Source organism: Xyrauchen texanus, chromosome 32 (assembly GCF_025860055.1).
Source record: "Xyrauchen texanus isolate HMW12.3.18 chromosome 32, RBS_HiC_50CHRs, whole genome shotgun sequence".
Taxonomy (NCBI): domain Eukaryota; kingdom Metazoa; phylum Chordata; class Actinopteri; order Cypriniformes; family Catostomidae; genus Xyrauchen; species Xyrauchen texanus.
The window spans coordinates 24,064,892-24,077,341 of record NC_068307.1 but is presented as its reverse complement, the minus strand read 5'-3'; the positions used below and the strand labels follow the sequence as shown (position 1 = coordinate 24,077,341).

At 37.4% G+C, this 12,450-nt stretch overlaps 1 protein-coding gene across 2 annotated transcripts in view; it reads right to left on the bottom strand.

Annotated features, from left to right (window-relative positions):
• The window catches only part of LOC127626179 (adhesion G protein-coupled receptor L4-like), a 54,517-nt gene extending 44,143 nt beyond the window's left edge, over positions 1–10,374 (bottom strand). For both annotated transcript variants that reach the window (XM_052101784.1, XM_052101783.1), the window contains exons 1-2: positions 10,263–10,374; positions 9,302–9,442 (exon numbers count right to left, since the gene is read on the bottom strand). In XM_052101784.1, coding sequence (XP_051957744.1) covers positions 9,302–9,442; positions 10,263–10,308 — 187 coding nt within the window. In that variant the 5' untranslated portion in view covers positions 10,309–10,374. The remainder of the gene's footprint in view (positions 1–9,301; positions 9,443–10,262) is intronic.
• Positions 10,375–12,450: the final 2,076 nt, after the last annotated feature.

Genomic DNA, 12,450 nt, shown 5'->3' with positions numbered 1-12,450 from the left:
CAATTGCTGCAATATTACTTGAATCTAGAAAATCCAACCTTTTAATCCTGGAATTCCTCAACATCATAAATGATAAGATTCTACTGGACTAGGTGTCAAGAAGTCTAGCTGAAGCTCACATCTGGTCAATAAAACAAACAAAAGGGAAGCCCCCCTCGGGACAGATGCGCTGGCACACAGCTGGCCCCAGGGGCTGCACATATATGCATTCCCCCCAATGAGCGTCCTTGCACAGACCCTGTGCAAAGTCAGGGAGGACGAAGAACAAGTCACCGTCGTGGCCCCATACTGGACCACCCAGTCTTGGTTTGAGGACCTTCTTTCTCAGTGATGGGGCACAATCTGGCTCAAGTTCCCACGACCCGTTTCAGGGATCATGTGGTGAAAACCTGCAAGCACTTCCCTGAGATGAGGCAGACCTAGCCCTGTCGTTGCTGTGTCCGGTGCGTGCTTTGCGCACCTATTGGATTGCATGCAGAGCTTTAGATGCTCTGAGAAGCTCTTTGTCTGCTTTGGTGGACAGCGGAAAGGGCTGTCTCTAAACAGAGGCTTGTCCACTGGATTGTGGATGCCAATGCATTGGCCTACCAGACCCAGACCATGCCCGCCCCCTTGCGTGTTCAAGCACACTCTACAAGGAGTGTGGTGTCCTCGTGGGCAAACATCTGGGCTGGGCAACACCCAATACCTACATGAGATTTTACAATCTCAGGGTTGAGCCAGTTTTGTCTCGTGTTCTTTCAGGTATGAAAAGGTAGAGTTCAGTAATACGGAAGAGCTGGACAGGTGTATCGCTTGCGTTTGCACCTTTACCCTCCCCTGAGACGGAAATGTGTGCTTTAACCCCCCAGTAGAACTTACCACCATGCCTCTTCTATGTGCGGCTGCTGAGCCCTTGTGTCGTATTGCCACATTTTCACCTCCCCTTTTGGGCAGGATGTGGTCTCCGCTGGGTCTTCCCCCCAGAAAGAATAGGAAAGAAAAATAACACCTTCCCTGATGCATATGATAGCATTAGATGGCCCCAAGCAAATCTAATACTCTGTGGAGAGAAAACATAGAGAGAAAAGGCCACAGCTGGCATAGCCTGTTCCCATGCCAGTTACATCGCTTCTCCCCCTCAGGGATGTGGGTAACTACATGACATCTTTTGGGGTACTGGGGAAGGTTACATGCAGTCTGATGTACCTGCTATTACACACACAGCAGCCTGCTTGCACCTGCATCAGCAGTTCACGTAACACGTTTCAGCTGTTGTGGCGTTTTTCTATAGGGACCCCTAGTGTCACTACATCGACACAACGTCGAGTGAGTGACAGAAGAGAACATCATGGTTACTGTCGTAACCTCCGTTCCCTGATGGAGGGAACGAGACGTTGTATCCCTCTTGCCACAACACTGTACTAGCCACTGAAATGGCCAGACCTTGTCTCGGCTCAAAACATGAATGGAGTGGTATTCCAGCTCCTTATACCCGTATGTCCAGGGGAGTGGCATACAATTTCCACTCGCCAATTCTCATTGGCCTTTTCTCAAAGAATGGGAGGTGTTCAGGGCTCTCAAGAGCGACCCCTTGTGTCACTACATTGATACAACATCTTGTTTCTTCCATCAGGGAATGGAGGTTATGACAGTAAACATGACGTTTTCTCTGTATTGATCATTCATTTCACATTCTATCACTTTACTCACAAACCTGTTTTATGTAGTATGTGTTAGATTAGCTTTTTATGTTTAGAATAGCAATAAAGATTGTTTGTATTCAAAGATGATTAGACATATTTTGATAATTTTGTCACTTTATTTTAAAAGATCTTGCCTCAAAGCTGTATCTAAAATATGTGTTATTATATAAGACAACAGAATAAATGTACTCCAATAAGTGAATGAATCATAATTATCTTATTAAAGCTAATTCCTTACAATGGAAATTGATGTTGGATTACAATTTTAATGGTGGAGAATTTTATTCAGACAAATAATCTAATTATTTGTAATTTATCTTTCTTATAATGGTTGTCAAACATGATTAATTCTATTAAAAATGTCCTTACATAATAATGATGTAGAATAAGGAGAGTTTAAATAAAGTATTAACACACATAGTGTTCCTACAATTGTTTCTTGTGCTTATTTGGGCTTATGCATCAGACAGACACTTTTGGAGCATCTCACTGGTTTTCAGTGTCATAAATGGTCGCTATGTCAAGTTAAACAGTTTAACCTATGAAAATCATGTATCAATATCCTATGGTATATATTCATTTAATCATTCAGTTAGTCCATTTTCATAATTTAATTAACATCTATGCAATATGCAATGCTCTTTCAATGATAATGTGTAATCAATGTACTACGAATAACTCCATTATGAATGTTATTCAATATGTTTGATATTTTATCATTAATATATTGATTTAATTATCATTTACTTAGTTTAATAATCAAGGTGCAAATTGACTTCTCTAGGGAGAATTACAGCCTATTTTTGTTCAAATTTGTATGACTCTATGGGAGATGTGTTGGGATACTAAATGGATGATTTAATGTTTTAATAAGAGCAGAACTGGTGTCCAAAAAAGTCAGATGATATATGTGCATTAATTAGTGCAAGAAATGACATGAAACACGTATGTGGCCAGACTCTTTTTGTTAAACTCTATATGACTCTAAAGGGGATGTGTGTGTGGATATTAAAAGGATGACTTAATGTCAGAGACAGGAACTGCCTGGTGTCCAAAAAAGGCAGATGATATATGTGCGTTAATTAGTGCTAGAAATGAGATAAAACATGTATGTGTGTGGACATACAACTCTCCAATAAAATAATTAGTATAATAAAATAATTGAATATACTAATCAAATTAATGCAGAAAGTAATGATAGTTAGTCAATATAAAATATGTAACCATATGAAGTGATTACAGTGTGCTTTATAAATAGAAATGAAATAGTCATGCTTTTTGTCATCATTGAAGCACGTTGGGGCCAAGGGTGACCAGCAACAAGGGAGATGGTGAAGATGAAACTTGGAGGGCGTAAGACGATTTCATTGGATGAAGAGGCCACCACTCAAAGATATAAGGGGGAACAGAAACTGTATAAAAAAATGCATGATTCTGAAGTGTAAATTTAGATGCTCCATGGACCACCTCGGCTTTGTTACACTGTAATAAAAGTCTGTTTTTGGAATCAGAACTTTCATACAACTCTGTTGTATGGGGCCCCTATGTATTGTTTGGCGCCCTTATGCATCGCATGCATTACATATTTACTGTAGTTTTTGCACCTCTGAACATCAGACCATCTTAGAGCAAACACACACACAGACAAACACATTCGCACTCTCACTTACACTTACGGACAATTTAGAGTCCAATTCACTTGAACTGCATTGTCTTTTGACTGAGGGGGAAACGGAGCACCCAGAGGAAACCCAAGCAAACGCAAGGAGAACATTTAAACTTCACACAGAAAGTGCCAGGTTGAGCCAGGACTCACCCTGGGACATTTTTTGCTATGAGGCGACAGAGCTAGTTGCCAGTGGCTCAACATTTTAAAAGATTGAGAATAATTAAAACTTAATAAAGAATATTTCATCATAGCTTAAATCTATATGAAAATAAGCAGGAAAGAAATTTGTGAAATGGGCTAACAGGTTCGTATGCAATTATCTACCAAATTATATAGTATAAATTACATTGTACTGTAAAGGTGTATTGTAAGAAAAAAAAGTGCAATTTAAAAAAAAATTATGTGTAAGATTGTGGTAAAATCTAAATGAACTGGTTCTACTCAAGTCAAAAATCAGATCAGGCAGAAATTAAATCTTAAAGGATAAGTTCACCCAGAAATGAAAATGTAGTCATTGATTACTTACCCCTATGCTGTTATAACCCTTTATGACTTTCTTTCATTTTCTTAACACAAAGAGAGAAATTGTGAAAAATAATTGTGCACAGTGATATCATACAAAAGCAATTCATGGTGACCACCTCTTCAAGCATCAAAATAATTGAGGTAACCAGATTCAGATGACAGTTAATAAAAGTTATCTTACAGGTTTTTTGTCCAATGCAGCTGCGACGAGTGATGGGACTTTCTGTTGATCACTTGCTTTCTATATTTGGCAGTGTGCCATGAGTCGTGTCCACTATGAACTGGCACCAGTCCAAAATAATTCTGATAACATTATCTTGAAGCCAACATTTCACTTGCTGGTTAAAACTACTTGTTTTTGGCAGAGAATGTAACACCTACCAACTGTTTTTGCATACGTCTCTTTAGGCAGAGGTCTGCTCTCTCTCTCTCTCTCTCTCTCTCTCTCTCACACACAGACACACACACACACACACACACACACACATATGTTGTGTTTCCATGTTTTATGGGGACTTTCCATAGACATAATGGTTTTTATACTGTACAAACTTTATATTCTATCCCCTAAACCTAACCCTACCCCTACCCCTAAACCTAACCCTCACAGAAAACTTTCTGCATCTTTACATTTTCAAAAAAACATAATTTAGTATGATTTATAAGCTGTTTTCCTCATGGGGACCGACAAAATGTCCCCACAAGGTCAAAATTTCGGGTTTTACTATCCTTATGGGGACATTTGGTCCCCACAAAGTGATAAATACACGCTCACACACACACACACACACACACACACACACACACACACACACACACACACACACACACACACACACACACATGTTAGTGTTTCCATGTTTTATGGGGACTTTCCATAGACATAATGGTTTTTATACTGTACAAACTTTATATTCTATCCCCTAAACCTAACCCTACCCCTAAACCTAACCCTCACAGAAAACTTTCTGCATTTTGACATTTTCAAAAAACATAATTTAGTATGATTTATAAGCTGTTTTCCTCATGGGGACCGACAAAATGTACCCACAAGGTCAAACATTTCGGGTTTTACTATCCTTATGGGGACATTTGGTCCCCACAAAGTGATAAATACACGCTCACACACACACACACACACACACACACACACACACACACACACACACACACACACACACACATGTTGTGTTTCCATGTTTTATGGGGACTTTCCATAGACATAATGGTTTTTATACTGTACAAACTTTATATTTTATCCCCTAAACCTAACCCTACCCCTAAACCTAACCCTCACAGAAAACTTTCTGCATTTTTACATTTTCAAAAAACATAATTTAGTATGATTTATAAGCTGTTTTCCTCATGGGGACCGACAAAATGTCCCCACAAGGTCAAAAATTTCGGGTTTTACTATCCTTATGGGGACATTTGGTCCCCACAAAGTGATAAATACACGCTCACACACACACACACACACACACACACACACACACAGAATGGAGATGGTTCTGGTCAAATAAATGCATCTATTTTTTTACTACAAACTCTTCAGACATGTGTGTAATTTCTGTTCTCTGGTTTGTGTGCAGCCATGTTTTGTTTACTGTTGTTATTATCACTGGTGGTCCTGTTAAAGTGAAACAAAATTAGTTTTCACTTGAATGCCCCATCTCGCTCATGCTGCATAACTACCACTGCATGAAAAGAGCTGCATCCAGATCAGTAGACTCCTATATAAACTGCTGAATTTCGGACATATTCATAAATCTACTGTCCCAGAGTCTCAAATTCCACAGGCCCATATAAATCTAATTAAATACCATTTTGAATGTATAGTGTCTGATTATTCTTGCCATGTTATGGCCATTTGTTGCCATGGTCCCCTTAAGTTGTCTGTCAGGAGACTTTTTCACATCTGAGTTCCATTTGCATTTCTCACCTTTAAGATAAAATTGTCACCCTTATTGGTCATTTATCTCCAACTGGATTGGCTGCCTTTAAACTTAACCTACCTTTAAATCTGGCCAATCATTGGGTCACTGCATGCACTGGCTTTAATTTTATTTATTACAATTTATGTAACACATCCATAAATATTGATAGATATTGGTCCACTGCATGCATTGGCTTTCATTTTATTGGTTAAACTTAAAATTTACCTCACCCAATCCCAAACAGAATTTATCTCTCTTATTAACAAACCTGAAGTTATGTGGGGGTTTAATATTCCCACATTTTCCAGATTTACTCTTTTCATGCAGTGTACTGATTCTCTTGTGCAAGAAGATCAAAAGGTCACGTGCAGGCTGTCTCATGAAAGCACACAAGATTTTCACGAAATAATACATTCGATTTCAGTTTGTTTCTCACGAAAACATACCATATTCCTTCAGAACCAGACATGAGTTGCATACAATAATTTACTGTATTGGACTCCTGAATTATACTTTTGTGTCCTTTTGAAACTTGAAGAGGTGGTCACCATAAACTGCCATTGCATGTCAACACTGAGCACAACATGTTTTCACAATTTCTCCCTTTGTGTTAAGAAAAAGAAAGAGAGTTATATGGGGTTATAACAAAACATGGGTGATGTAATATACAGAATTTCCATGTTAAGGTGTACTTACTTTTAAGAAATCAAGACGGGACACTGGAATGTGTTTAACCGACTGCTTTCATACGGGAAACACCAGGATCCTCATGGTGCAAATCATCCACCAGTCTGTGTCTATATTTAGGTGGTAATACTACACACATCCCACACAGCACACATCCTTGATCCTCAAACAGCTCATGTCGGTGTGTAAAGTATGGCTTCAGGCTCTTCTCCAACACATAGTTGGGCCAGCCATTTACGGTGTAATTCCACACCTTGCATAGTACTGGATCTTTCCTTGTTTCCTGTGCAATGTCTTTAGCACACATATGCAGCCCTCCAACATGAGAAAAGTATAATATACTCGCCTCATCACTCATACAGTCCTTTTCAGCTCTAGGTACTCAATGTTGTAGATGTACACCATGAGAATTAAGACCTTCTGTGATCAGCTAGGGTGGATATTACTGCCTTTGGCCCCAGGATTGTCAGCAGAGGGCTATGATCGGTTATAAGCATGAATTTACTTCCATAGATGTATTTATGGAACTTTTTGACTCCATAGATGATTGCCAGTGCCTCTCGCTCAATTTGGGCATACTTTTTCTCTGCCTCGGGCAGTGTGCGAGATACAAAAGCTTTTGGGCACTCTTCTCCATTTTCCATGATATGAGAAATGACCACCCCAACACCATAAGGCGAGCATCACATGACTACTTGAGTGGTTTTCTAGCATCGTAGTGCACGAGTACTGTGCTACTGAGCAGCAACTGTTTTGCTCTCTGAAACGCTTCATCACAGGAAGCTGTCCTGTGCCAGTGTCTCTCTTTTTTCAACAGGATATGCAAGGGCTGGAGTAGGCTGGACAAGTTCTGGAGAAAACTGCCATAATAATTGAGTACACCCAGGAATGACCGTGGTTCAGTGACATTGTTTGGTTTATATGCATTGATAATTGCGGCAACCTTTTCTTCAGGAGGATGCAACCCTTCCTTGTCAATGCGATGTCCTAGATAATCCACACTACTTTGCATGAATTTACACTCTCAGTCCATATCTCTCCAGTCTGGTAAGCACCTCATCCAGCATCCTGATGTGCTCCTCTTTTGAGTTGGTCATGATAAGGATGTCATCCAGATAACCTGTGACATGGTCCAATCCCTATAATATGTGTTCCATGACTGCTTGGAAAATTGAAGGAGCACTAGCAATCCCATAGCTGAGACGCTGGTTCCTATACAGTCATGTAAGTATTTATGGTATGGTGTGACAGAGCCACCTTGTAAGACTGTTCTGAAATCAGTTACACCACAGCCCCGGTGTCTAACCGCATGTCCAGGTCTTTACCATCCAGTTTCACATTCACTGCATTTCTCTTGGTTCCATTTGAAGCTAAGTAGACTATATAGACCCCCAAAAGTTCAGACTCCATATAATGAGTCTGTACAGCAGATCTTTTCTTTCTGCAGGCCCTGGCAATGTGTCCTTTTTCACTGCACACATTACATTTTCATTTTTGAATCTACAGTCCCTGGACAAATGCTTCCCTGCACACCTGTAACATTTGCTGGTATTTTCTTTTTTGAGTAAATGTATTTTTGAATTGTCCTATTGAAAAATCTGTACTGCTTTTTAACTGCCCTTTCCCCCTCTAAGGAAACGTTTTTAATTCTTGCACTGCATTCACTGATGGCACATCCTTTGTCTTTCCTGCAAATTCAAGTGCGTTCCTTGAGGCCAACTCCATTGATGACGCAATTTCACATGCCTCAGCAATTTGCATTGCAATGATTCTGAATTTAGTCCACTCACAAATATGTCTTTTAATGCATCTCCCAAATGCTGTCCAAAATTAATTGATAATTGTCTCAAAGCCTCAACATAATTCACCACTGACTCTTTTTGGTTCTGTTTCTGGAAGCGAAATCGTTCTGCAATATCCAGTGGCTGTGGTCTGTAATGTGCTAAAAGCGCCGATAAATGAGAGAAAATCACTGAGCTTTTTCTCATTTGTGACATTGTTGACTTGCCTTCACAGTTCAAAACATTTCAGTTAGGATTCACTGTCTTCCCTTGACTCTCTGTACTCATCCACCCTGCTGACCTGCACTGCTGCCATGCTCGCACACCTGTTAGCTGCTTAATCCAACTTGTGCCTCGTCGTAACTGTCCCACTGTCGTAACTTACTTGATTTTCAGCTGATACAGTCTATCAATCCTTGTCTCCACTCTAATACATTTCCATATTGTGGTGTGCATACTTTTAAGAAATCAAGATGGGACACTGGAATGCATTTAACTGACTGGTGTACTTTCAGATCTCAACTCAACCACACACACACACATACAAAGGCAGGTCACATACCTGTCATATGTCAAGACTGACATACAGAACAAAGAGTGGAAACAGTGACTCTGGTTAATAACAAATAAGCCCATATTTTACACCATATAATCAGATGGGCCATTTATACAGATTACTGGCCAGTTATACAGATTACTGTATAACTGATACAATCACATACATTATTCTGCTTTGCCTACAGCTGTCTCATCAGCACACACACAATTCTATCATGATAGTTTCCATCAAGAGCCCATGTTCATTGCATAAGTCAAATTATGCTTTATCTGGCACCAATCTGACTTACATTTATTCTAAGAATTATATTTGATATTGACGTAAAGCATTGCTACATTACACCCAAGATTGATAAATTATCTAAGAATCGTCAAACTTTTTATAATCTTATATAAATAACAAAAGCACTGAAGTACATTTATCATTTTGGTTTTATATAATAAAAATAAATTACAAACCCTGGCAATTGTTGATTCCATCACCAGTGAAACCATTTTTGCAGAAGCAGGCATGTTTCAAGTCATCACAACTGGCATGCTGGTGACAGGACTGGCAAATGTCAGACAATCTGCATGGATCCAGCACACTTGAAAGCCAGGCTTTAAAACAAAGGTCAAGATCTGCGCATTAATTACAGCACTTGTTAAAATACATAGAGGAGTACAAGGCTAGTTATCACATATGTAAGTTGAAGAAATGGCTTAATCTTAATTACAACAAGGTATTGAGTTTGAAGTCCAATTTCTCTAGCAGTTGTTTTGTATGTTGGTTTCAAACACACAGTTCAAAGTCTCTTCGTCTCAAACTAAGAATTTTTGTGAATTCTATCCTCCAAACAAACATTTCAAAATCATATTATTTCTGTAATACAGTAGCTGTTGAGTAAACAAGTAATAAAACACACACACACACACACACACACACACACACACACACACACACACACACACACACACACACACATACGTTGCTCTACCTATCATTATGAGGACTTTCCATAGACATAAAGATTTTTATACTGTACAAACTATAGATTCTATCCCCTAAACCTAACCCTCACAAAAAACTTTCTTCATTTTTACATTTTCAATAAAACATTGTTTAACAAGTTTTTAAGCTATTTAAATTATGGGGACACTAGAAATGTCCTCATAAACCACATCTATAGCATAATACCCTTGTAATTACCAGTTTGTAACCTAAAAAAGGTGAACAAAGATACACTTTCTCATATACATTCATACAATTGTAACCTAAAACCTTAATGTTGATTGAAAAAGTCCATGGATATGTTATCTGTCAACTACACAAATACAAAAACAATTAAGCTAATTTTAAAGTTTATTTTCTTAAAGGTTAATTTTAAGTGCATTTATAATCATTAAATACAGTCTGATTGGTGTTATCAATGTGACTTACCAGCTAAAAGCAGGAGATTTATTGGAGAACCATGGAAAAACTCCATTTCTGAGCCGAGGCTGGAATGTCTTTAAGCAGTAAGTGACTGTCTGTGACGCATGGCATTTCCCTATGTCAGTTTCCTGTTTCTCTAATCCTGACCCTTCCTGTCCGATGCCTCAATCAACTCACAAAAACAGCATAAGGGACACAGCAACTCATCCTCTCACACACACAATACTACTGTAATCTAACGCACAATAATGAAAACAGATTTATACAGAAGACCATTAGGGAAAATCCTATTGAAAATCTAAATAAAAGCTAAATATATTATTACAAATTATTGAATATATATATATATATATATATATATATATATATATATATATATATATATATATATATATATATACATATATAATGTGAAAATGTGAAAGTTTGTGCAAATATAAAATTCTAATGATCCATTTTATCCCAGTATGATTTGAGAATGTTCTAGAAAAAGCATCTTGTGTGGTTTAATGGAAGCAAGGAAATCTGATCTTTTGTACAAGGGAGTTAACATGATCAATGGCACAAATGTGCTTAAATTTGATTGCCTAATCGTAATTGTTACATTTTATATTTTTGAAACCCACTGTAAATTTAAAAGCAGTTTTACATCTCTGTTGTAGACATCTAAAATGTAGCAATCAAGGATTTTTTCTCCTTGCAAGAGCTCATAGTATGAAACACTGATGCGAAACAAGCCTAAAAAAATACTATACGCATGTACGTAAACATAGATGCTTCTATGCAAGAACAAGTTTGTGCGTTGTTGCATTCAGAAGTGTGTCAGACTGCCTTTCTTGTTAATACACAAGTACACATTGCATTCTCAGTGTTACATATTTATACTGTGTATAATGACACATAATACTCTTGTCTTAAAATTTAATGTTGATTTGTTTATTTCACACTTCAAATTAATTGAGAATGTCATTGGACTGTGATAGTTTATATTGTTGGGTTACAAAATTAGTCACTTCTTGCAGCCAAAAGCTTTATTTCTTAACGTTTCTATCAACAAAGTATAGGTATCAGAGTTGGGTGGAGAGGTATATTTTTAACTGCAAGCCTCTTTGTTCTAGATGTCTGTGTGCTTGAAGATAAGAAACACAAGTGCTCTGGTCAGGACCAATTGGACCCCAACGCCCACTAGATGACTTTGGACTCTCCAGACTACAGGAGAAATCTGAAAGAGAAACTTGAGAATCACTAAAACGTTTTTAATGCTTTATATATATATATATATATATATATATATATATATATATATATATATGAGAGAGAGAGAGAGAGAGAGAGAGAGAGAGAGAGAGAGAGAGAGAGAGAGAGAGAGAGATTATTAAACATATTGTTTTTTCATATTGTCTAATTAGAATCTTTTGTTTCATTTGAGATTTCACTTAAAAATATTTTTACTTTACAGAGGCCAGATACAGAGGCCCCAAAAGTATTTAACTGAATTTCAGTGCATTAGCTGGTGAAATATCACATGGCAGCTGCAAACAAATTATGCTACAACTTTTCTTAGAACTAATTTTAACCAATAGGCAATTACTTTTTGGCACGGTGTTTTTTTGCAATTATATTTTAAGGTGTTTATTAGAGGCTGTCAATTCTCCTCAAGATCACAGGTGACCTATAGAAACCACAGGTTTAGCTCATTACAAATTGTTATACCAGATCTTTTCACAATACTTTTTGTCTTTATTAGAAAACAGTATACAGTATCTATTATATATTTGTTTTTATTTGTTTATTTTGTTTTTATTTAAAACCTATAAACGTCTTTTCGTGAAGCGTTTTGTGCACGTGTCTTTCTTATAAAAAATGCCACTTGGTTTAATATTTAGTTATGTAATTTAAATAATTTTTTTAAGTGTCCAAATAGTTTTTGGGGCCACTGTTTATTTATTTATTGTTTTTATTTTTTACATTCAACATGATACTAAAAAGAGTATAGATCATTACAAAGTTTACAAACTGATTTTACAAAATTACGTTTACATGTAAGTAGCCTATTTCTTTAGTATCATGCAGTTATTGGGACAACAGATGTCTGACTGTTGTTAATCTTTCGTCAAGCATGAAAACAAATGTAATAGAAAATGTATTTAAAAAACAAAGCATATGTGTTTGCTTGATTGTGACATGAACTCTC